Genomic DNA, 26,811 nt, shown 5'->3' with positions numbered 1-26,811 from the left:
AAACTGTACAACCAAAGTAGTTTTTTACGCTGACATTTTTTATTTCTCTTTGGCATTCTAATAGATGGCTGAAAAAGAAAAAATGAAAGAGCAATATGTGACGTTCTTTCAAATTGTTCAACGTTTCAGTCCAAAACTGGTATAGGACTCACAATAATATGGGTTACTGGTTTAAACCACAAAAATCTGCCAATGGCGGCAATGGTTGTGCTACTTCACTTTACTATCACTCACTAGCTCCTGACCTAAAGATGAGTGACTTTATTGGAACATTTAAAATAGCCGTTATGACCATTTTAATTTTTCACTGCAATGCATAGACAGCTCAGGGATGACGTCAGTTTCACTGACGGTGATGTTGATGCAGTTGTGTGGGACTTTACTGTGGTGCCTTAAAAAGAGTTAAGTGCACAATGTTTCTTTCTTTTATTTGAGTCTGGTACCCCACACTCTTATAGAACAGAATTTATTAGCAGGTCAGTTGTTAACTAAATGAAACAACTGCTGTAATGATTATGGCAGTAATATGCTTCACTTTTTATTCAGTGGTGTATTTATTCTTGTTTGTATCCATTTATTTTTTCGGTCATTTATTTTTCTGTTGAATCTCCGAAACGGTAATATGGTCTGCAAATCATACTTAAACAAAAACAAAAACACTGTTTTTAAGAAGATGTAAACTGTTTTATTCTGACATCAGACTATAACAAACACAACTCGCATTTAGCTGATCTATCAGAGTACGCTTTCAATGGTTACATTACCCTTAAATATTTAATTATAAATAGACTGTACATCTTGAAAATAAATATTTAACTATTGAGTATATTAAGTCACTTGGTGTTCAAGGTTTCTGAAGCCTGCTGAAAACTCTTTCTTTCACTATGTACAAGTGCTACAGGGTCATGCAAAGTGATTGGTTGCTCGCTACCAGGTGATCTGGATCACGGTCTCGTGCGCAGTGCAAAAAGCATGGAGGACTTCCGGGATCACATCTCGGTCTCAGCCAATAGGCTGTCCCCTAGACCTGACGTCACCAAGACCATCTGGGAGCTGGAGTCTGGCAAGGTAAACACAGCAAAATTGCACTCGTTTTTTTAAGTAAGTTTATAAAAATTTAAAAAACTGCACACGTTCTTAAAACAGCATATAGTCGTTAAACGACTATCAATTAAAAAAATAGTCTACTGTTGGCACAGTGTAACAGCTTTCTTCTGCAGAAGTGTTTATGTTTTTTAATCTTTCCCTTCGGTACTGTATAAGGTACAATCACATGCTCTGATTGGCTACAACCTCCCACAGGTTTTTTTCCCCTTTGTGGTCACTGCTAGCTGTAAAGGTTGAACGTTGAGGCAGGGGAGATAAGGCCTGTGATTGGGCCTGTACTCACTGCTGTTTGGGAGCCAGGTGGTCTTCTCCCTGGCCACGCCCCCGCTGCCCCGCGCCCCGCCCTCCTTGTCCTCGTCCTCCTCGCCCTCGGACAGCAGGTCGGAGATCTGCTGCTGGAGCTCGGGGCTGATGGAGTTCTCGGCGAGCACCAGCACGCGCAGACACGTGGGGTAGTTCTCCACCATGTCCAGGAAGATCTGCAGCGGAGAAGGAGGAGTGGGAGGGGCTTCAGACGGGCGTGGCCGCGCTCGCTGGCTTCCTCGCGACACCCCCGATGGCCACTACAAGGGTGAGCTCCACTACAGATTCTTACAGACTCCTTAGATACTCAACTCTGCCTTATTAACATTCAAAGTACTTGCAACTGTCCATTGAAGCCAAATCACTCTTAACTAATTCATGCATCTTCATTAAAAATTAGTAAAGATAGTGACCAAGAGTAATGCTGTGGAAATTGTATGCGCTGTATTGCTACACTATATATATTTAAAAAAAAAGAAAACACAAAGTAATGTAGCTGAGTATCTAATAAATCCACAATCCGACTAGCCCATGCAGTCCACAGCTAGGGCCTGTGGCAGTGGGACCAAATTCAAAATGGCCGCCGTGCACACGAGGCAGGGCAATAGCGTGCCAAATGGCCTGACAACGCATGTAACGATGATAGCTGAGCCCTTGCCTCCCTGCACGGCGTGTACGTCCGTATGTGTTTCACTGTGTTTAAACCTCCCCCTTAGTGCTGCTAAGCAACTCCTTAAATAACCATTGCTGCTTGAAGAGCCCCCTGAGAAACGAGGTTTAATCAGGGTTATTGCCAAATTGGCCTACCGCGCCACCCCAAGTCCCAAATCAGTCTCGCGCAACACTGCGAGACATCTTTACGGCGAGCGCATGCCAAGCGGATCCTGCTTCCTTACCGAGCTCGGCCAGAGGCCCACTGTGAAATAGGGTTCGCCGTGGAAACCGGCGCAATTGAAACTCCACGGCGCTGCAGGTCTTATTCAACTTCGCGGTTATTTAAAAATAAAATAAATAAAATCTGCCTCATTCATTTCACCAGGCTGCTACAGAGCATTTGGAGAGCACACACACACGCACACTATCATGTCACAGCTGGAAATACGCGCAGCTTCACTACAAATTAGATCCACGTTATTGGTCAAAGCAACTGAGAGAGAGAGAGAGAAACTGCTAAAGATGTGGCTACGCTTAGATCAAAGAGCGCGTAACTTTGGTATGCTAGCCCAGTGCTCTGTGCAGTCCCCCGTCGTTTCTCAAACACTACCACACGCACGACAGGCATCATCTCAGAATAGTGGATTGACTTAATTAGATTGTTAGGAGGAAGGCTTTAGCCTGCATGTTCCAATATACACGATGTTGTGGGCCACAGCACCATCTGCTGGTCAGAAAAAATATATCGTATATTATTTTCAAAAGAATTTATTAATACTGCCAATTCCTATGGGTGTCACTTTGCGTGTTGATACTAATGCACAATCACTTCGGGGGTAATTTGATTTATTTCTGCCAATTAGTTAAATGAAATTTGGCAAGAAAAAGAACTGAAAAGTTACTTCAGTGATGTAATCAGCATCTAATTATTTCAGGACTAAATGAGAATTGGCTTGGGCCACACAGCTAATTTATTTCAGGGAAACTGATTATCCCTTTATTGGTGCAGTGGGTGGCGTGAGGCAATGGGCACAAAGGAAAGAAACAAATAGAAAAGAACAGCGTGTGCATTCAGTGTGATAAACACAGTGTGGATTGGCACAAGAGATCAACAGGAACAGGAACAACAGGAACTGACAGCAGTAATACGACTCATCCTATGAGATTACATGCAACTGCATAACTAAAGAAAAAATATCATTCACTAAACGTAGTACACCAGTTAATCGAATGCCACATTTCCAGGTGGAAGGCACATCATGTGAAAACACAAACCTATTTCATTGAACACCCCGCTATGTCTAGGCATACTGCATTTAAAGCCCTTTTTCTTTTTTAAATGCAGCACTGCTAGTTGAATGTTGAGAGCGGCCAGAACTTAATTACATTGAACAAGGAGGGCAAATGTATATCGCAGAATCAATAGGCACTTCACGATTCAATTGTGCTGGGATGAACGTGATTGGCCGCAGCATCGCCACGGGCGACATGGTTTTAATCAGCTGGACATAGCCTGCCTCATAGAAGCAGCTTCTCTACTGCAGCTCAGATACTATGATGTGTACTATGATGTGGCAGCTGAGCTGTGTGGATCTTTGCAAAAACGCACACGTGCACCTTCTGAAACTGACCCAGGAATTTACAGTACTGGGACTGGTTTACAATTCAATTTAGTGCCCCAAATCAGACCAATCAAAGCTGTGGTTAAAAATTTGTTCAAACGAATGTGGCCAATAATGAACACAGACCGCGTGCACTTTTTTTCTGGGATGGTCTGAGTGCAGTGAGGTTGAGTGGGTATGACTGGGTTTTTTGTCTGTACACGCAAGCACATTGTCACTGAATTTATGGAAACTGAAACAGACAAATAGTAATGGTCACCCTCGTTGTCCCTGTAAAACTGGTTGCCAATTCTGGCCAGGGAACTGATGTGTACCCATTCCCGGGCACGGCTGCAGCTACTCATAATGTAATAACTATGTATAATGTCATTTTTAAAAATGTAATAAAAACTCATAACGTAATAACCTGCCTATAATGTAATATAAATGTTGAGTGCATAACATAATAACTTTTTGTGTGCAATGCAGAGCAAGGGTGGCCAGTCCTGGTCCTGGACAGCCATGTGGTTGAACATTTTACATGTAATGTTTTAAGTAATTACATTTCATGCAAAATGTTATTATGTTATGCCATGAACGTTTTTATTACATTGTAGGCAGATTATTACATTACGGGTTTTATTACAGATTATTACACCGTACGGGGTTATTAAATTAGGTGCAGCGATTACATTATGAGTTGCTGCATACGGTACACAGACTGTTGAATTGTGGGTGTTTAGGCGTGTACGCTGCTGACCTGCGCAGACTGGTTTGTGAGGCCAGTCCCCTCCAAATCCAGAACCTCCAGAGTCCTGCTGGACGACACTGCAACCGCCAGCATCCCGGCGATCTGGTCACCTGCAAAAACCAACCGGCCAATCAGTGAGCCAGCTGCGCTAGGGTATGGCTCTGACTGCGACTGCACAGCTGCGAGGGTATGGCTCTGACTGCGACTGCGCAGCTGCGAGGGTACGGCTCTGACTGCGACTGCGCGTCTGCGCATTCGATATCAATTCTTTTATTTTCCACTGCAATGCACCAGTGCATCGCCCACAGAGCACCAGGGCATCTCCGCACACCTGGCACACAATCTGGCCCCTTAGTTTGTCTATTTTTTTTTATTAAAGATTCTTGAGAGGAAAAAAAGCGTTTGCTGTTTGGTTCAATCAAAATCCAGTTTTAGATGAATCAGGAGGTTTCTGCGCTTGAGCGGGCCCGAATCCTGCAGACACAGCAGTCGTCCAGCGCAAGGGCTGAGCGGGTGCATTTAACAGGATAAACGATTTTCCTTCATCTGCTCCCCGAGCTCCCCTGCAGTGTGTAGCAGTCCGAACGGCAGTGCGATTCGGACAGTAAGATTTCTGGATCCACAAAAAAAAACTCTCAACTTTGTTAATAATGGAGCTGTAGTAACGGGCAGAGGACAATACAGCAGCTATATTAATACACAGCAGCTATGTTAATATACAGCAGCTATATTAATACACAGCAGCTATGTTAATATACAGCAGCTATATTAATATACAGCAGCTATGTTAATATACAGCAGCTATATTAATATACAGCAGCTATGTTAATATACAGCAGCTATGTTAATATACAGCAGCTGTATTAATATACAGCAGCTATGTTAATATACAGCAGCTATGTTCATATACAGCAGCTATATTAATACACAGCAGCTATGTTAAGGCCTTGTAAGCCTTCATACACACATACGTTCATACATTCATACATTAGCTGTGAAAACACTTCGTTTGTGTCGCACTTATCAAAGTGGACCTTGCTGTTCACTATCGTGTGCCATCCGTTCCATGCTGCTTTTTCCAGTTCTGAGGGACTGATCGCCACGGCGGACTCAACATCGTTAAAAAGGAAAATGCGGCTCCACTTCTGACAAATTATCCGGCCAATCAGAGGATGTGCCCCCGTTCAAATCTCAAAGCGTTTAATTTGAAGTTACACAACGACAGCTCACCCTGAGAAGGACAGCGCTTGACAATTGGCTTAGATCACAGGGGTCGGACGATGCGTGTGAAAAGTCTGCGACTTCACTTCACGGAATAAGATTTGGTTTCCCCCCCCCCACTTATGTGTGAACACAGGGTTAAGGAGGCTAGCACCACAGGCTGACTGCTGCTGAGGAGATGCTTTACACGACCTCATCAGTCATGTAGCAGGCTAGCTGGGAGCCAACAACAAATTATAGGGCCTGTCTGCCAGGACTCTATGCGGGGAATCGTGAAGATTTGTCAGAAACCCCTGTACCAATCAATCTATGAATGAATGAATGAATTAATCATTGCATTTATATAGCACTTTTTCGAACACTCAAAGTGCTTCGCAGTGATGAGTAAACCTGACTCACCTCACCCACAACCTGGGTACCATGAACCAATGTGGAGCTCACATGGGATAAAAAATAACATGTGTATAATGGGATGGTTTCATTTCAGTTTCAGCACTGGGAGGTAAATATACAGAGCAAAACAAAAAAGGAGTGAATTTACTTCTTCAAGCCAATAGCTTGACCAAACTTTTTTTTGGGAAAAAAAAAAAAAAGATACATTTTAACGGATGATATTGAGGAGTCTAATAATGAGACGGTGTTATGTATGTTTGTCTTTGCCGACTTTTTAATGAAAAGATAACCTTGAACTAATTTCAAAATATATCAGATCGTCTGTTACCGGGTGCTGATTTAGATCTCCTCCCACAGACTATGTGGGAGGACCCGTCGGGACTGTGGTGGGTCGGAGGGCTGTGTTCGGCCTTCATTCTTCATGGTTAAATGACCTTTTATTCCCAACGAACATGCGATCTGTCAGCTCAGTGAACTCTTGGCCCTTTACAGCAGTAGGAATGAATCAATTAATTGTGTAGATTAACTGACTAAAGCTCTGGGATTAAAATACATGTTTAAAATATATCAAGTTACTTTTGTGAAAGAGTGGGCAGTATATTAGTTCATGAATGACACATAAGAAATTTATGTTAGTTTTGTATTTAATGCTTTTATTATAATTATATTATTTAATTTGATGTTATAAAATTGGATGCCCTGAGTTCCCTGCTTTCTGGCTTGATTTAGATGAGGGAAAATGTGCTAGATGGGGAAAAAAATATATTGGTGTACACTTCACAGGATCTTATTATCATTTAAAATCCATGGGTTAGTGGTTAACTGCACAATGGCAGCATTAACACCTTGCATGTTTGGTCAAATGCAACTCCTGTTAATAAGGACTATGTTTAGTCAAACGTGATATGAGTCTTTAATATTTCTTACTACTATCGTTATTGTTATTAAAGTACACTATTTTTGTTCTGCCTTCTGCCTTTAAAACACTGCCATGGTGGTAGCTACAGTATTGTAGTAGGTACAGTTAAACAAAACAGGGTTCTAATCTATCATGTTCACATACTTGTGTGTGGAACCCCCCCCCCCCCCCCCCCCAGTAAAAAAGACAGACAGCCTGTGGGGCCTGTATATTGCACATGCTTATTTTGGAGAAGGGCATCCCATAACCCTGTATTTATTTGTTCCACCCTCTATGTCCATCCCTCTTTCTCCTCTCTGTCCTTCCTTCAAATTCCTTTATTATTCAGTCTCTCTATCTCTTTTTGTCTCCTGCTATGTCCCTCCCCTGTCTCACTCTTTCTCTCTTTAACCAGAAGTGCCAGTGATTATCAGGAAGGCTGGCGTACAGTGTTGGCAGACAAACGGAACACCACGGAAACCTCATCTCATCCATTTCATTCACCCGGAAAAGTGCAATTAAATTCTATTCATGCAAGTGCAGGTGCTCATCAATATGAGCTCATGGAACAAAAGGTTAACCTCCACGCGACTTTTCAATAAAAGAGGGGTCCCTGTTCTCTGAAAAGACGGGCAGAGCTTGCACATCTCACCAAGTTCACAGGTACAGGGGTCCGTGAGGTAGGTTTGATGAGAAAAAAGGAATAATGAACCAATTTTAATGTTGCAAAGACGGTCTTTGTCAGGTATAGATAACATTCCCTGTTCCCTCCCATGAGAGGAAGATTCATAATCCCAGGTCTATTTTAGAGGCTATAGTTGTAGCCATCTTGTCTGTTCATCAGTTTTATATAAAAATGTATGGTGCATTTGACAAATATTATGGAAGCGGGGAGACATAGCTCAGGAGGTAAGACCGACTGTCTGGCAGTCGGAGGGTTGCCGGTTCAAACCCCGCCCTGGGCGTGTCGAAGTGTCCTTGAGCAAGACACCTAATCCCTAACTGCTCTGGCGAATGAGAGGCATCAATTGTAAAGCGCTTTGGATAAAAGCGCTATATAAATGCAGTCCATTTACCATTTACCAAGTTACTAATTTTTCCACCACAAAATGAACAGAGCAGATAGAACAGTGGAATGTCAAAATTGTGATCATCAGGCTCTTACTAAACTCACTTTGCCACTGCGTAAGCATTATAAAGGATTCGCTGTGGTGGGCTGGAATCCCCTGTTAGATAATAAAATCTGCTGCGGAGAGTTTTTGATGAGGTCTCTGGTGACTGGAGTAACTAGATGATAAGCTCCCGTAGGCAGAAAGCGATGGTTTGTTTCATATTTCATTTTTTTTTCCACAGCGGAAGAGAAGGAATTTATCCATTCAGGGCCGCTGATCCGCTCAGAAAGTGAAGTGCTGCCCTTGCATGGACCCTGGTGGGCCCTGACTGAGAGAACTACAAAAACAAGTGCGCCAGCACAGAGAACCAATACCAGCCTTTTCCATGGACACAGGCAAGTATTAAAAGATAAGACAAGTTAGTTTACATCTTTGTTTAACAAATTATATGTTGGTATGCTGGTTGAAGCCCAACACTGTGATTTTATTTTAAAGAAAAGGGAAGAATTTTAACGAACAAGAGTTGGAGAGGGAGAACTGGTTGTAGTGGCAGCAGTTTTGAAAAACCAGTGTTTTTGAAACGCTGGTTTGTTTTGGTGTCAATGCCCGTTTTAATTTGGCAAATTTTAGACAGAAAAGGAGGGGTAACCTGTGTTTAATATTGCCCACATGCAATAGGCACATGACCCATCTGTGTTCAGGCCGATGAGGCGTTAACTGGCAAAAAAACTCCCACACCGATTTCGCTCTCTATGTGAATCTAATAACCATTTAAGTTTCGTTTTAACCCTATTTGAGTGTTCACTTTTAGGTTATCCTGTGTTTGGTGTAGAGGTACACCCACCACTATGACATTTCTGTGACTTAAAGAGTATTCTTTTTTTTTTTTACAGTAACCAATAACTGAAAGCCATGCCTTTTTCAGCGCAGTGATTGGCTCTTACCCAGGGGATTGTAGTCCAAGTTAAGCACGCGACTGAAAGCCATGCCTTTTTCAGCGCAGTGATTGGCTCTTACCCAGGGGATTGTAGTCCAAGTTAAGCACGCGACTGAAAGCCATGCCTTTTTCAGCGCAGTGATTGGCTCTTACCCAGGGGATTGTAGTCCAAGTTGAGCACGCGCAGCTGGGAGCTGTGTGCCACGGCGATGGCCAATCGGGCCCAGCCTTTGGTGGTGATGGCCGGGTTCGCGCTCAGGGTCAGCTCTCTCAGACCTATGAGGACATCATCACAATGTGACCAATCACATGACTTTTTTTACTTACCAATGACACAGAGGTTTTTTTAGTAAAATCAGATCGTGAGGCAAGTGTGCTAAATTTTGAGTACAGATATAGTTATAAAGGATTTTAACATCACAAACATAAAGCATGCACCTGTCAGTGGCAAATAAACAAAAATGTTGAGGTCCAGGGGTATGTATAAACAAAAAATGCGCAACAATGCAGCCCTCCTAACATCTTTATAAAATTAATTGTACATATACTGTGATATAAACAGAAAAGGTAAACCATACAGGATCGATTCCTTAAAGCAATTTTGAAAGTCAATGACTTGTGAAAGATATTTTTACCTTGATTGTAACTGAATGTACGCAGCACTGTGGTGCACAGAAATGTCCTATACAGACGTTAATCTGGAATTATATCTTGTTTACATTTTATATCCTTATTCAAAAAGCTTCAGTGTCTAAACAGGTTAATATTTAAACTTATTTTAGTTGTTAAAGTTTTTTTTTAAATGCCTGGATCAGATCTCCGCAGGCAGGTGCACTGAAAAACACCACATAAAATTCTAATGAAACCTGAAGACCGAGACTGTGAAATATCTACGGAAGATATTTCTACGAATTTCTGTGCGATCCCACAATGTTATGGTCTCAACTCCATCCGGCGGCTCTCATAGTACTTCCCAATATGCCGCAAGCCTGGATGTAAAAATGGTCCAAATGACTGTAAAATGAAGCAGATGTGAGATGAGTCACCTGACTTCGCCCCATCCGGTGGCAGCATGCCACAGATGAGCTGCATTGCCTCGTCCCCAAGCATGCAGTCTCCCAGGTCAAGTGACACCAGCGACGGATGCGTGGACAGCGCCGTGTTCAGCGCCACCAGCCCGGCGTCCAACAGGGGACTACCGTGAAGGCTGCCGGGGACAAGAAATGGCAATTAAGAGCGATGTTACAGGCTACATGTCAGGGATTGCCAATGTATCAGAATTTGTTTGCGTTATCAAAGCTTAATATATCTACTTTTCGACAAGACATTCGTTTGAGCTCACATTCACCTGGGACTGAACAGTGACTATGCGGAAAGTTTAACGCCAAGACGAGTCATTAGGTATTTAGACAATGCATATCTGTCTAGTCTAAACACTACTCGGCTCTTCTGAGTGAACATTTACTGCAGTTAATTTCCCAATTAAACAAGGACTTCTGCATTGTATTTTCTCAGAAGCTCCGTACGAAAATACAGTAAGCCTTTAAACCCACCAACAACGCTGCCTTTGTTCCCCAACTCATTATTTTAAGTCTCTTCCATGCACGCGCACTCTCCTATCACGTTTATTTATCTATCACTCGTGCTCAGATGAACAGTGAACGCTCAGCTATAGTTAGAAGCGCGTGCCTTTAATGGACTTGGACTTCTTGGCCAACTATCAACTGGAAAACGCGCGTCAGTTAAATTGCATCTACCTCCTGATACCCAGAAAACTAGAATAGCGTCAGTGCAGTGCCCTGTTAGAATCAGGGTCGTGTTGAAAACGTCTAATTTTCTGCACATTCAAAGCATTCGCTCTCACGTGTATAAGTACATTATAACTTCATTTATAACGAGGTGTTTTCTTGACCCTCTATATTCGCAATATAAACATGTGGTCTTGTGGGATGAAGTGTCACAATGTGGATAATACCCCGAAAAGCTGATTAAGTGACTATTGTAAACCTACAAGATGTGCACCGCTATAAATCAAAAGAATTGATTGGTGTTCATAGTACATGCAATATCTATCGTACTCACAACAACGTCTGAATCGATCTGTTGGTCTTGAGTGCATCGGCAAGCTGCTTCACCCGGCTGATGCTCGACACCACGCCGAGGTTGAGGTTGAGTTGTGCCAGAGAGTGGGACTCCGCCACGCCGCGACACACCCGTCCGAAGTCACGGTCTGAAAACTGGCATCCCCGCACCGACAACAACCTCACGCTGTTCTCTTTGAGACTGTCGCAGATATCTTTTATTTCCGCCCCAGAGAGCGTCTCTCCAGTAATCTGGATAGAACCTGGTAACATTTCGTGTAGCTAGTTGTCTTGTAGCTGGCTAACTACCGTCCTTACATTCAAGAAAACTACCCTATGTAACCGAGCATGTATGAACTTGTGCGGCTGAATAATTTAGAAACGTCTTCTACTTTTTGATCAAAGTGCTTTAATTATGCCTTCCCTTTGGTATAATGCGGAGTTATTGATTCCTTACAGTGACTTCGCAATACGTCCATAATTAACCATGCTTGCGAGTGGTCGCTAGCCTCTTCTAGCTATAATCCTGTAATGTCAATGCGACTGTTGGTTATTGTTTCGATTACTCGGTGGAAAGTAACGTTACCCTGTTGGTTATGGATTAAACTGTATGTTAAAATCTTGAAACATTTACGACTTTAGCTAGCTACCTATATACATTTTTTCAAACTGCAACGCTGCAACCCACTGGTAGGTTTCTCCAAGCGCTGACATCATAGGACAGTGGCCAGCTCCGGTATAAATCCACTGTCAACTCTGCAGGTCAGCTGTGAAGCGAAACAGTTAGCCTACGCATTCATTTATTCAGTGCTGAATTATTAATAAGCATCCGATTCCGTTATCCTAAAGAATAAAATATATTGCCAATGATTCACTCTTGATTCCGCCGATATTGACAATATCCATCGCCATTAAAGACAAACATTTAGCATTCTTGTCATGTTTGGGTTTCTAGCCTCCAGCGTTGCAGCACTGTGGCAAATGCGGCCGCCGTTTGTTTGCATCCGCTGCAGGTGTCGGTTACTATGGACACACTCCTCTCAATGTCACCCTGCTTTTAAAATAACATTATCTGGCAAAGCATTTGACGAAAGATGTCCCCTTCTTTTTCTGCCATAAGTTCGCCATAGTTGCGCGTGGAAATAGCTACTTGGCTAATTCACGATTTTGCTTGTCAGAGGCGCGACGGATGAATTCCCTGTGAACTGTCACCGCTGCATAGCCACTAGCCAGAAATATTGCAAGCATGTGAAGGTTTCCCGATGAAGGAAAAGAGGCGAACCAAGAGTTATAGATGCAGCAAGTGCAGGGCCCAGAGCTATGTCTCAGAGTATCAGGTGTGATTATTTAGGTCTAGCGTTATCATTTCTTTTTGATGACCTAACCATTTATGAGCTTTTCTATTTTTCCTTTTAAAAAAATTATACTGTAACATTAATACGGAATTATTTTGTAACAAAGGGAAAAAATGTGCACTATGTTTGGATTTACAAAATTTACCTGTGTATATACTAAACGGAAACCACTTCTTCTTCTTTCACCTTACGTCACACAGTTGAGACTAAAAAAAAAAAGAAATGCTGTTGTCAAAGCAATAGGATATTGTAGTGGGAAAACATTAATAAAAGATCTATGCATTGCTTTTCATGGGGTATTTATGAAACGGTGAGACCCGTGTAACCTCAAGTGCTTGTAATTGCTTCCTGTATTCTGCGGTTGAGGAGAGTCACAAACAATAATCCCATTAATAATACATCCCGCGGGACGCGATGGCCACGGGCACCGATTATAGTCGAGCAACCTGCCCTGTGGGGGTGATGGATGATGATGCACGTGTGCTTTGCGTCTCTACACAGGAGGCATCTCTGGTTGCAGGTTACACAGCCCCCCTGCCCTGCCCCCCCCCCCCCCCCCCACCCCCTCAGTGAGGACAGAGCGTAAAGTGATCCATGAGCCTGGATCTGAAAGGAGCCACAGCGCCCGTCTCATTGGTCGACAGGTCAGTGTTTGCCTGTCTCATTGGTCAACAGGTCAGTCTTTGCCTCTCTCATTGGTCAACAGGTCAGTCTTTGCCTGTCTCATTGGTCAACAGGTCAATTTTTGTCAGGCTCACCTCTGGTTAACCTCCCTGCTATGCAAAATGCACCCTGGCAGCCGCTTATGTTGACCATTGTGACATACAGACTGACAGACAATGGGTCTAACAGGCTGTGCAGGGTGTAAGGCCAACATGGACAGGTCACCGTGCATAATATTGACTAATAATAATGGCTCCATTGTGTGTTTGAAGCAACATACCCGTGTCACTGCAGGACCTGGCTCGAGATCCAATCAACTCCTAAATCCTTTGCCCAAAAGAATGGGTCATAGACTGTGCAACAGTGAATTACTATATACCATTTCCCTCAATTATAAGTGGTGAAAAAATACCTGGTTTTAGGATCATTCTTATATTTACAATTTTGTTTCCACACCAAACAGGTTTCAAATCGATACTTTGAATATTGAGTGCATATTCTCCCTTTTAGTTAATTCCGATGGCATTTTTAAATGACTGGTAAATCCCTTTAAAATGACTATTAAGTAGTTTGTGCCAAATGAAAAGCAAGGCCACATGTTCTTTAAACATTAGCTTTATTTTCTGTACAATACCTCTATATGTACACACGTGAAAGAAAACTGAAGATAGTGAGAAAAAGACTTTACTAAACCTTACTCTACAAGAACATCTGAAATGACCATGGGAATACGACATCCAATTCTATAGACTTAATAGAAGAATTCAGAGGTAAAGAAATAAAACAAATACCTTCAATACTTTCCAAAAGCATCTTCAATTTTCTTAATATAAACCTAAGACTTACATTGATTTGCGGTGGATACATGAACTATTACATACTTCCTTGATGGGTAAGAAAGGCAATTCTCGCTTGCTGTGGAGAACAGTTATACACAGCAAATCATCCGTTCAAACAGAGAAATATTTTAACATGGTGCACGTGTCATCTCATCAGGTTCCACCAGTTCTTTCATGAAAATCCCAGTCTTCTTTCAACAAATGTCCAGCCCTTCATCTATGTATTATTGTCATAACACCTCTAATAAATACGTGTTTTTTCCAAAACATACTTTTTGCAACGTCTCAAATATCTCCAGTAAATGGACCAGACCTGGGTCAAATACTTATTTGTTTTGGATTCAAATACTTTTCTGTGCTCTCTTGATCTTGCCTGGTGTAACTGACCCTTCCATTATGACCAGAAGGCGGGGTTTGCACTTTTTGAGAGCATTTAAATGGTTCCAATACACCAGACAAGATCAGTAAAGCGCAGAAAAGTATTTGAATCCAAAACAAATACATATTTGACCCAGGTCTGAAATGGACAAAGAAACATACACACTTCACCTAAACCTTTGGATGCCATGGTTATCAGCAGTCTTACACGGCAAAGGTGACTACAGCGAGCTTAACTGTTCTTTTCCTTGCATTTAGGAACCAAAAAGACCATCACACACCGTCGCCAATCTTTAGGTATATAACGTGTTTAGTGTTCTCAGAAAACCTCTGGGATTCAGTGGGAATGAAAGCTGACACATAACAAACATCAAATCTTCCAAAACAAGGAGGCATGCTTATGCTGAGCCTAGAAAATATTGCTGACCATTAGCATTCTCCTGTTATGGGAGCTGTTCCAGCAATCTTTGTCAAGGAACAATCTTTTTTTTGTTATGATCCCTTTTGTAAGGCATGTTGGGGTTGATTGGCAGTTACCAATGTTATACCCATTGTGTTAGCCTACATAAAACGTTTTTGCATGTGCTTTCTCAATATGGAGTATTGAGAAGTGACGGGGAGTTATCTTCAAGCCGACACAAACATTTATGGGTCACCAATGTGTACTTGGATGACAGTTAACTCAAAGACGTTTCCCCATCCACGAAAGAAATAAATGATGTTCAGCCTCTCTGGAGCCCAAGAACAAACACATAATCTTCCCTTCTGTCCCCCCCCCCCCCTCACCAATTCTTTTAAAATGGGACCAGCATAATCATGCTTTCAGCCCCAAAGAAGAATGTACACCGCAACACTGTGCCTACATGGAAATGCCAAGTGACTTCACTGTGCCATTAACCAGACTGATCGCCACTTCAGGCAAATCTCTGGCCACTCTCTGAATGGGGGGAACATTGGGTCCTTCCAGGGTGTCCAGAATACCTTCAGGGAAAAAAAACCGAAACATTTCACACAAAAAACCACTTAAATCACTTATTATAGCTTTATGTTCATTAGGATAATCTATTAACGAAAACCACCTGAGCTTCTGAAAAAAAACTAATTCGTACACGCTTAAATTAGGCCAGGGGTCTTAAACTCAATTACCGGAGATCCGCACACAGCTTTTTAAGTTCCACCATACTTAATCACAACTTTATAAATCTGTTCAAACCGAATGCCTGTAGTTGATATTGTAAGATTTACCCTTAAAAAAAAACACTAAGCCATCAAGTGAATTTTGGCTCAAGATAGGTATTACATTTATTCAGAGAATCACATAATTAAATATGCAGAACTGGTGGCTGATGGGGCTGGAACAAACCAGCCTATGCAGGAATTACATTACGTTACAGGCATTTAGCAGACGCTCTTATCCAGAGCGACTTACACAACTTTTTTACATAGCATTTACATCGCATCCATTCACACAGCTGGACATGCACTGAAGCAATGCAGGTTAAGTACCTTTCTTAAGGGTACAACGGCAGTGTCCTGCTGGGGAATCAAATCTCTGTGCTTTTGGGTACAAGATCAGCTCCCTACCCGGGGAGGGGGGGATATCGGTGTGAGTAATGACCGTGTCAGTGCCGGTGCTGTCGGGGAGGGGGGGGGGGGAGCCTTACCTTCGACGATCTTGTGGTAGGCGAAGTGCAGGTACAGCAGGAAGAGCATGTGCAGGGCGGCCAGAGTGCCGCAGAGGATGAGGCGGGGGGTCTGTCCCACGGTGCGGGAGATCAGCGCCGCCACCTGAGAGAGGAGCGCAGAGACGGGCGACGTTAAAGCCGATTTCATTTTCCCAACTGCCCAAATGTACATCCGAGGGAACCGTCTCCATGACGCAGTGCCTTCCGTCAGTTGGGGAGAGACGCAGAGAGCGGGCGTCTGCGTTGTGCGAGTACACCCCATTTACAGCACGAGTACACCCCAGGGTCGACATAGCTCAGGAGGTAAGAGCGGTTGTCTGGGCAGTCGGAGGGTTGCCGGTTCGATACCCCGCACCGGGCGTGTCGAAGTGTCCCTGAGCAAGACACCTAACCCCTAACTGCTCTGGTGAATGAGAGGCAACAATTGTAAAGCGCTTTGGATAAAAGTGCTATATAAAATGCAGTCCATCTACCCCATTCACAGCACGAGTACACCCCATTCACAGCCGCTGCAGGCAGACTGCAGGTGCACAGTCAACCGCAGGAGCAAGCCTGGGCGTGTCCCTTTTTGTCCTTCTGTAGTGTTTCAGGCCTAGGCCTTCATTGTGGTGACATCACATACTGAAACCATATGGGGCAGCGATCTAACAATCTGAACTAACTGAAACTGCGTTATCTTGGTTATATTGACTCATTTCCAGATGCAAGCCTCACCATTCGCAGAGTGGAGAGTCCTCCAATCACCAGCCACAGGATGTAGAAGAGGGAGTGGAAGTGGACGTTGTAGGTGACCAACAAAACCACGCAGTGGCCAAAGAGACCGTAACCCTGAGGTAAAGAAGAAATAATTTAAAAAATATCCACTAAGCAACATCCAAAAGGAAGATCGTATATTTACAGAAAAAGTGAGATTCTGAAGTTACCTATTAATATCTATAACTTTGTCACAAGACTATACTGCAATAACAACAGGCACAAATTGGTGTGTATCCAGAACCAAGACGGAGGAAACAGTGTGATAGGGTACACTATGGGCCAGTTTTGCAGACACAGATTCAGCTTAGTCCAAGACTAAATTTAATTTTGAATGGAGATTCTCCGTACGAAACTCAATTTAGTCCAGGACTAAGTAATCTGTGCCCATGAAAAACCGATGCCCTAGATGTTGCAGGTCAACAGGACCCGCATCTGCGACGAAGAGTCAGGTACAAACCAGAAGAGACAGCATCTGCAGCATGGTGATCTGAGCGTTGCAGAGGTAGGCCAGGAAGTAGATGAAGGACGAGACGCCCAGCCAGTAGCCGAAGCAGGTCCCTATCGCCGTACCCATCAAGGTACCCTCTCTCTGATGGGAAAAGGTAAACCATGAGTCCAGACGAGGGAGTGTGTCCAGCCAATGCTGCTTAAACTGCCATCCTGGTAAACTAAAGAGTATTTACGGTGCGAACTGAGATTGTAAAAATTATACTCAGACTAGCTCCTGTGAGACGAGAGGACCGCTGACAAGAATACAGGTGATAAGTCTAAATATAAGTACGCTTTATTTATAGTAGCAAGCTTTAAATGCCATCAAATAATTACCTTAAACTGTGTCAGCTTCACAGAACAAATGACCAAAATACAGAAACAGGGCCACCTGGGACTGGGAATCTGGGACAGTTCTGAATGAGCACCTCTAGCTTTATTTTTGTGGATATAATGTCTGGGCCGAGTACAATCAAAGATTTACAGTAATGCTTTCTGCCTTTGTGGAAATACCTAGATGGTCCACCTCCATGAGGGACGTGTGGAATGTGTGTGTGTGTGCTTGAGTGTGTGTGTGTGTGTGTGTGTCCATGTGTGTGTGCATGCGTGCGCGTTTTAATACTGTTGGACTATATGCTCTGGGAACTCTTACGATCACGGTTCCAGACGTCTTCATCCCGTGCAGCAGGATGGCCACCAGGGTGAACACCAGCATCATCGGCCCGTAGAGCTCCCCAGCAATCTTCTGCAGGTACGGAAAGGGAGAAGTTTGAGTCTTATGTGCAGATTCATACTAATCTTTCAAACACACATGATACTCAGGCCCGTCCATCACTGTAGAACAGGGTTTCCCAAAATGGGTCTTGAGGGAGAGTTGAGGGGGTTCTTGAGACACACACTGCACTACCCCCCACCCTAGACATTCACACTAAGTAGACACTGTCCGGTGTGCATGCAATTATGGTGAACAAATGCGGCTGTATTCCATTATGTTAACTAATTTTGCACTACTTTTTCCATGGAAGGTTGGTTACTGAAAACATATTCATCATTAAGTGGGCCTGGGGCTTGGAATGTTTTGTGAAAACCAACTTTAGAGTATGTGATGTATTAATAATCTAGACCAAGTTAATATGTCTATTTAATAGCATGAATCTTAATCACAGATAATAATTATGATTGATTTTGATGTGACCATGTGAATATGTCTGTAAATGTCCTTCAGTTTATTACGAAGTGAGTGGACGCTCGGATAGGCTTTCCCATGCATTTGTGGCTAACAAAAAAATTCCATTCAATTTCCATCTCTTACCAAATACCATCTCAGTTTATTATAATTCATTTACAAGTTCTGTATATAAGCATTAAGTGTATCTGTACTGCATTTCATGCACGGCAAAAAAACTGTTTTGTTTCCATGTGGAAATGCATATAAAGTTTGTAACACGTTAATGTTATGATATATTTTTGTAATATGGATGGCTTTACAGATATTGACTTTGCCCATTCAGTCACTTGTGCTGTTATTTGACAAAACTTTAACACATTAGCCTAGCCAGACCAGCTTCTCACCTGTGGAAAGTTGATCATTCGGACAGGAATCATTGACTCCATCAACCTTGTGATAGAAAAAAGGGCCTATGTTAGTGAAAATTTTATCCAGTAATAAACAATACCACATGGCAAACTGCATAAAACAAATAAGGGGTGGTGTTTTCTTTCTTTTTTGTTTTAGTGATGCACGATATGTAAAGTCTGGGACCAAAATAAATAGGTGATCATTTCCTGTCCATATTAGCCGATGTGTGCACATCTCCATTTCACACTATGGCATAAATGTAAACTTGTACCAAGTTTCATATTCATGTATGCAGACTGGCACAGAAGTCATCTTATGAACGAAAACTGCAACAAATTCTATTTGTATAACAAAATGTTTATATACAATTTGCTTACTTTTGTTTTTGTACAACAGTGACACAAATTTACCGCACATAAGTTGCGTCACCATATGGGCCAAAATGTCTCATCAGCCGACACAGATGTGACTACAAAAGACATGTTGTGCATTCCTAGATTTCCTCTATTCTCCACAATGTACAATTTTTGATTGGTGTAGACACCACCATATCACTTGTTTGAATCAAACAAAGATGAGTTCATAGAAACCCAACACACCCATACTGCTTTGGGAACCTGTGTGTTCTTTTTTAAAAACTATTTAAAATTTTGTTTCCCCCCACAAAGTCCCCACTGCCCAAATACAATGCCTCACCTGTTCCTGACTTGAATGGGCTCCACATCAAAGTAGGGCCTGAGGATATCAATGTTGGCATAGAGGTTGAAGGCCTTGGATGCCTGCCTTTTCCCTGCCCTCCACACCTGAAGAGACAGACTCGGTTCACACCTATGTCACACATATTCATTATTCATCTCTCTAATCTGTGCTTCAAATTGTTCTCTACACCAAACTGCATTATATTGGGAATTGTGGTTATGTTTTAATAAAGTAAAACTGCTGTCAATTTGTCTGAATTATGGGCACAAGTATAATATTGCTTGAGATGAATACAAATACTTTATTTTCAGAAGCAATTTATGAAATATTGATGTATTATATGCTACTAATTGGACTGTGAAGTTTCACGAACCTCAAAACAGGTGGAGCTGTGATGAGCTGTCAGTCATTGTCATGTCTGAACCAATGAAAAGACTATGCTCTCCATAACAAACAACTATGATTGGTTTAAATCAGGGAGTCAGGAACAGCATATGGTAACTCTGCCCATTTGTAGTTCCACAAACACTCATTCTCCCATCATGCTCATTCTTGCTGAAGCCAACAGCAGCTGCAAGCAATATCAGCACTGGGGACCCCTCAGAGTTTCACCAACGTAGTGAACTGCTGGCCTGTTTTAAGGCATTTCCTCCCCTTGCTCTTCCTGTGACACGGCACCCCTTACCGCTTTGTGAGCTCACCTCGTCTGCCACCTGCCGTCCCAGCTGCCCCTTGATGCCCTTCATGCCCAGGAACTCCCCGTCCTCCCCGGTGATCTCTTCCGTGGCCTCCGCCTCCTCCGCCACCTCCTCCTCCTCCTTCATGCGCTGGTGCATCTCGCCCATGTCCTCGAAGCTGGAGCCCGAGGTGTCGTCCATGTTCTCCATGTCGATCACCGCTGATCCACTGCCCTGAGGACGGGGGAAGTGCCCAGTGACATCATCAGTGACATCCCAGGGACAAACGACACCAAACAGGCCTAAATGTACTATTAGGAGGCCATTAAGAGGTTTAATCAGATGCCTGCAAAATAGAACCATTTGCAGGAAATTACATCACAGGCATTTAGCAGACGCTCTTATCCAGGGCGACTTACACAGGATTTTTTTACATAGGATTTACATTGCATCCGTTTATACGGCTGGATATATACTGAAGCAAAGCAGGTTAAGGACCTTGCTCAAGGGTACAATGGCAGTTCCTATCCAGGAATTGAACCTATGACCTTTCGGTTACAAGCCCAGTTCCTTACCCACTACGCTACACTGGCGCCTGCAGCGTGGAAATACCTCTCAAGGCACAGCAGCTTCAGCCATTCTAGGTCTCACTAGAGGGAGGTGGCTCAAAGAGCTGAAGACATAGATTTCTCAAACATATGACTTTAACTCTTAACACTCACATGCCTCCAGTAAGACCCGTGAGGGTATGCACTGGGATGGTTATTTCATTCTCGGCAGTGATTTTATTTGATCAGGCATACCTAATTTGTATCTCCTGGTGAGCTTCAGGTATGAGTACATTGTAAATATACTGTGACCCACTACGCAAGTTAGTGTCCAAGTATAATTACATACATAAAAACTGAAGGGTGGTTAAAAAATGATCTGAGCTTCAATCACTAGTATTTCTAATGCGCTCAATCCTGCAGAAACACAGAATAACACAACTAGCAAAAAAACAACCTTATAATTTCAATAATAGAATAATAATAGTGTCATATGTTCTAGTTAACTAGGTTTCATTTGAATTTCTAACATAAGTAGCCTAAGCATTCTTCCAAATAGTTAGAATTCTTTTTTTACAAATCACAGACAAGTAACGACCTAAATAAAAAACTAAAATAACGTTGGCACAATGTTACATATTACCTTACCATCACTATTTGAAGAACTCCCAGTTATTAAATATGGAAACCAGTCTGGTAGGTAATCTCAGTTAGTCTTCAATGCACACTCAGCTGCTAGCCTATAAAGCTAGCTGTATGTATTCTAACATTGCTGCCTGGTTACATACAGGTACAATATTTTTGCCGCCCCCTTTACGCAACAGAACAACGTATTTACAGACAAAATGCTTGTAATGCTTCGCAATCGATTTGTCCAGCTACAGTACACAACGTTGGCTAAAGCCAAGACTGACTAGTACTACCTGGATCAGGTTGTCATCAAATCCTCCCCATGCTTCCGTGTTCGTGTTTTTGTTTCCTTCGGGTACCGACATCTTCGCAGTGGTGTATTTTCCTTTAATTTAGAAACGTACTGAAAACCATTCAATTATTATCAAGTATACACATAACTTGACAGTTGCTCATAACATTGCTATTTTGCTAATCTGTATCTCCTAGCCTAAATCGCCTATATTGGAACTTTAAACGAGAATCTAGTTATATCGCTCTGTTCCTGCTATGTGGGTTCCTGCTCGGCTTGGATTGGACGGGAGACGTGAATTTCTACAAAGTCTCGCGAGATTATATTAAACGTCTATTTTGTATTGTTTGATACAATTGTAAACTGATGTGCTGCGATTTAGTGTCATAGCGGCAGGTAGTATTAGGTTTTAGTTACTCAATGTGTTATTATACTGCATTAATTAAAAGATAATCTATGTGGCACACAGTGGCGTCCATTGACTTATGTCTATGGTGGTGTTAACACGGTTTCCGTAAAATTGGGTGGAAATACGTCATTGCAGGAAGTCAATATTGTTCTAATATGGCGGCACCCATGAGTAACGTGGAAGAAATTCGGAATCGAGTGATTTTGGGCGAATTTGGTGTCAGGAATGTGAGTGAAAGTGACATGGGTTGTAAATGGCTAGTAATCAGAAAGTGATATGGAGTGTATTTTACGTCCAGAACGGTATTGGTTCAGTTCATGGGCAAAAGTGTGCCGCACGCTATTAGCGTGGGAACTAACTAGCTCATTTTTAGCTATTCAACAAATATTTTGTATATACTTTTCCTGGCCTGCTAGATGCGTGCATAATACTGTGTACCTCTATAATCTCAATGTAGGAGGACGTACGTATAGTATCGCTTACAATTGTCTGAGGAGTTTTGAAATCTGGTATGCTGTCTTTTTCAGGTTCACACCACTGACTTTCCTGGTAATTATCCCGGTTATGATGATACTTGGAACCTGAAGAAATTTGAACAGGTGAATTACTGAACGGGGTTTGGAACGGTTTGTGCTATTTAAAATGTGTTCTACTTCAATACTGCTGTTATATCATGCTATGTTTTACCTTCACTCTTGCAGAATTTCAAAATCGACATAATTCAGATGGATGAAAATACCCTGGAGTTCGATATGGTGGGGATAGATGCTGCCATAGCCAATGCCTTTCGACGGATATTACTAGCTGAGGTAATGGTTAACACTGGGTATACTATACTGATGCACTTACTAGTTTCATAGTGTTCATAGTATTTGACACTTGATAGAGAAGTTAAGATACTGTCATATTGTGGCAGCCAAACGTGTAAATGCACAGTGATTGTGAGTGATGTTTTTCCTACTTATCTTGTTCAGGTGCCCACCATGGCTGTGGAGAAGGTGTTCATCTACAACAACACTTCAATCATTCAAGATGAGATTCTTGCCCACAGACTGGGGTTGATTCCCATTAAAGCTGATCCACGCCTGTTTGAGTACCGAAATGCAGGTAAACATGCATGCATCCTAGAGAGCGAGTAAAATGTAAACTGGGTTTCCACCAGCCTGAGAGAGAGGTATTGCTCGACTTGGTATTATATTCCGTCCTCACTTCAAGTCCGCCGCTAGCCAATCAGTCACCCGCAACTTTCTTTGCTGAGCTGCACTTGAACTGTCTTCCTCTGACTCATGTCTGTGCAAGCCCGACTTCAACTGCAGTGTGATAAGAAGTAGCAGCTGTCGTCTTGTGCGTCGGTTGAAAGCACATGCATGTGTGCTGCCTCCCGAATCAACCACAGAGGTTGCAGTGAGCATTATAGCCTGAGAGTGGTGGGGTGGGGTGGGGGTGGGGGTGGGAGTGGGGGTGGGGGTTGGTGTAAGTGTCACTTGTCATTCTGACATTGATTGTATGATTTTTATATTGGACAATTCCCAGGAGATGAGGAAGGAACAGAAATTGACACGATTCAACTTCAGCTGAAGATCAAGTGCACGAGAAACCCAAGGGCCACTAAAGACTCTTCAGATCCCAGTGAACTGTATCTAAACCATATGGGTAAGTCTCCTCACGACAGCATCTCCTAGTAGAGTAACATCACTCGCTACGCACTTGCGTCCACTGAGAACTATGACGTCACCCAAGGGAGTGAAGAATGGTTGTTTATCTTTGTGACGGGTCAGGGTGTTAAAGCTAGTTCCAGTCTGTTGTTGTAAAGTATAAGTAGTTCTGTCTTGTTGAGGAAACACCACTCATAGAGAATGTTTTGTGATTGTTACGGTAATCGTTTAATAGTAAGTTGTTCAGAAAATATTCTTGTAGACATCTAGGCTGTGCCAAACCTGGACTTGTATTACAGTAGGCCCGCCATCCTGTTTTGAAAATGTAGTTATGTGTAAAACCAGAATGCATCCTACCACAGCCTGGGGGCTCAACTGAAATGCTGCACTATGATACATTTTGATTTCTGGTGTTACATTTCCCTGTTGTTACCTGTATACCTTTTGTCAAACAACTTGTTTTTTCTGTTTCTCTCAGTGTACTCCAAGGACATGAAGTGGGTGCCTATTGGTAATCAAGCTGACGTTTTTGCAGACGCCAGCATTGGTCCTGTCCACGACGATATCCTTCTGGCACAGTTGCGGCCAGGACAGGAGCTGGATATTGTCATGCACTGTGTAAAGGGCATTGGTGAGGCCTGTAAACATATTCAGTGTTCAGGGTTGAAAGGTAGTCAACGGCCGGGATATGGAGTACCTGTGTTTATTTGAAATCATCATACTTGTGTTGACCTGAATTATGTTGTTGTAGTTGTTAGTGTGTTATTTCCTCCTTTCAGTAACTGCGATACGCCTCTCCTGTTGCAGTGGCCAAGTGTGGTTTCCTAAACCAATTTGATCTCAAGGACTTGAACTAATCAGTCTGTTTTTGAGTTTGAAAGCAAACTTGTTTGAAACGAGTCTAATGACTGGCACTACGTGACAGTTATAAAAACAGTTCGTGAATTCCCATAGGCCTCCTTTGCCTGCCAGAGACTTGTTACAGTGACGCTGGAGCTCTCTCTCGCTTGTATTCTGAGGGCCCTCCGGGGTTTTTTGTTTCCAGGCAAAGATCATGCCAAGTTCTCCCCGGTGGCCACGGCCAGCTACCGGCTGCTCCCGGAGGTCACCCTGCTGGAGCCCGTCGAGGGAGAGAAGGCAGAGAGGCTGAAACGCTGTTTCTCCCCCGGTGTCATGGAGGTGGAGGACTGTGGGGGTGAGAGATTGCAGCTGAGGGCACTGTATTACGAATCATGGTCCCATATCCTTTAAACCTGTTCGGGCCAGTTTGGGGTGGTAGTCCTTTGCGTGTCTAATGCCTGTGTGTTTACGATAGAGTGTGTTTCTGTAATCTCAAAATAACACAAAATAGTTCAGATGAAGAGGCTTGATTTTACTTTAATTCCTGTTCCTAGAAGCATCCTTCATTCTTTTAAGGTTTTATATTAAGGTTTTTGTTTGATGTTTTAGCTGTTGGACATTCAAAGCATGTGTTCCTCCTTAGAATATAACTGAGCCTTTTACTAGCATAAATGTAACTATGTACTGAAACAACTATCAATTAAAAAATTTTTTTAGATAGACTCTGTGGTCACTTTATTAGGTACAACTACTCATTAATGCAAATAGCTTCCTCTTCCAAACAGCGTATTATGTGGCTGCAGCTCAATATATAAAGCATGGTGACATGGTGAAGTGGTTTTTAATTGTCTGACCATCCATTAGAATGGGCATGCCTAAGCATTGTTGCTGACCACATGCATCCCTTTATGTATATCAATCAATATATGATGCTTATACCGTAGTCATGTTTACTTGTTTTGTCCACCTCTGTCTTTCACCCAGGGAAAAGGGTTGCCAAAGTCGTGAACAGCCGTTTGGATACCTGCAGTCGTGAGGTCCTTCGGCATGACGACCTCAAGAATTTGGTGAAACTGGGAAGAGTCCGGGACCATTTCATCTGTACGTCCCTAAACTTTCAATAACGTGCCATGGAAAAAAGCCATACTTGTCCGTTCTTGCGTAATTTATCAAATTGTACAAACCTGATTGAAAAATCTTATATGGAAAATATAAGGTAAATATGGAATGTCTGGTAAGCCAATTTAAAAAAAGAAACCTGGCATACTCATACCCAAATAATATATGTGCACAATAATTGTGACTTGTTACTGATGCACAATTTTGCTTAACTTGTAATATGCATGGAGTTGATATCAGCAGTTCTCACTGTGGTTGTTGTCTCCCTTGAGCAAGGTACTTAACCTTCATTGCTTCAGTATATATCCAGCTGCATAGATGAATGCAATGTAAATGCTATGAAAAAAAAAAAGTTGTGTAAGTCGCTCTGGATAAGAGCGTCTTCTAAATGCCTGTAATGTACTGTAATGTCTCCTGCAGTTTCAGTGGAGTCCACTGGGATCCTGGCCCCTGAAGTCTTGGTCAGCGAAGCCATCAAAGTCCTCATGGCCAAGTGTCAGAAATTTCTCAGTGAACTGGACTCTGCAGAGATGGAGTGACAGGGCGGGAGCGCACAGCGTCTGTGCCTTTGACATCAGAAATGGTTGCCTGAAATGGAGAGAACCCAAAAGACGAAGAACTGACTGGATCGTTCAACAGTGTACCACCATTTACAGTTTTTTTTTAAATCCTGTAATGTTTATATTCTCTGCCTGCCCCATTATCATGGTGAAATTATGTCAAATGTGTACATAATGTATTTACATTGGCCTACATTTTCGTAGTTGCTATTTTCCTTTATTAAACGAGTAGAGAATGTGGGTACTCTTATCTCCATCACTTTGTTTCTGAAACAGGGAATATATACGTTTGGTTTGCTTAGCTGAACAATATTGCTAACCTACAATTGTAATGAATTGTCACTTGAGGATCCCTTTGGTAGTTTGAGAAAATGGCATGGACAAGACAAAGTACATTGTACATTTGAGTTTATGCACTGTATTAAACAAACTTTTCAAATGGAATATGCATACTAATTTAATGTTGATGACCTCTTGTTTCATTATTAAGATTAGTAGTCATCAATAAATCATTTGGGGTTTAAGTGATCTACTGAACTTTGATTCATTGTTCCATGAAAAAGGTAAGACTCAAAGTTGT

The 26,811-nt window shown here is 42.5% G+C and overlaps 3 protein-coding genes across 3 annotated transcripts; 1 reads left to right on the top strand and 2 right to left on the bottom strand.

Annotated features, from left to right (window-relative positions):
- Window positions 1-662: 662 nt before the first annotated feature.
- Window positions 663-12,337, bottom strand: lrrc73 (leucine rich repeat containing 73). The gene is made up of 6 exons (XM_035399519.1): window positions 11,060-12,337; window positions 10,024-10,184; window positions 9,131-9,253; window positions 4,426-4,526; window positions 1,391-1,586; window positions 663-1,060 (listed from the first exon to the last, which is right to left on the bottom strand). Exons 1-6 carry the CDS (start codon window positions 11,329-11,331, stop codon window positions 990-992), a joined length of 924 nt encoding a protein of 307 aa, XP_035255410.1. The 5' UTR covers window positions 11,332-12,337; the 3' UTR covers window positions 663-989.
- Window positions 12,338-13,675: 1,338 nt separating this feature from the next.
- On the bottom strand, window positions 13,676-21,931 carry yipf3 (Yip1 domain family, member 3). The gene is made up of 9 exons (XM_035400734.1): window positions 21,650-21,931; window positions 20,203-20,412; window positions 19,499-19,605; window positions 18,796-18,841; window positions 17,876-17,968; window positions 17,192-17,323; window positions 16,693-16,806; window positions 15,958-16,081; window positions 13,676-15,274 (listed from the first exon to the last, which is right to left on the bottom strand). The coding sequence occupies exons 1-9, from the start codon at window positions 21,719-21,721 to the stop codon at window positions 15,153-15,155; spliced, it is 1,020 nt and encodes a 339-aa protein (XP_035256625.1). The 5' UTR covers window positions 21,722-21,931; the 3' UTR covers window positions 13,676-15,152.
- A 145-nt stretch (window positions 21,932-22,076) lies between these two features.
- Window positions 22,077-26,759, top strand: polr1c (RNA polymerase I and III subunit C). The gene is made up of 9 exons (XM_035400732.1): window positions 22,077-22,284; window positions 22,585-22,656; window positions 22,759-22,866; window positions 23,032-23,164; window positions 23,591-23,710; window positions 24,191-24,343; window positions 24,758-24,907; window positions 25,537-25,653; window positions 26,092-26,759. The coding sequence occupies exons 1-9, from the start codon at window positions 22,213-22,215 to the stop codon at window positions 26,208-26,210; spliced, it is 1,044 nt and encodes a 347-aa protein (XP_035256623.1). The 5' UTR covers window positions 22,077-22,212; the 3' UTR covers window positions 26,211-26,759.
- Window positions 26,760-26,811: the final 52 nt, after the last annotated feature.

The sequence above is a fragment of the Anguilla anguilla genome, chromosome 18 (assembly GCF_013347855.1).
Source record: "Anguilla anguilla isolate fAngAng1 chromosome 18, fAngAng1.pri, whole genome shotgun sequence".
NCBI classification, from domain to species: Eukaryota; Metazoa; Chordata; class Actinopteri; order Anguilliformes; family Anguillidae; genus Anguilla; species Anguilla anguilla.
The sequence above is the reverse complement of the archived record's forward strand: the minus strand, read 5'-3'. Positions and strand labels throughout refer to the sequence as shown.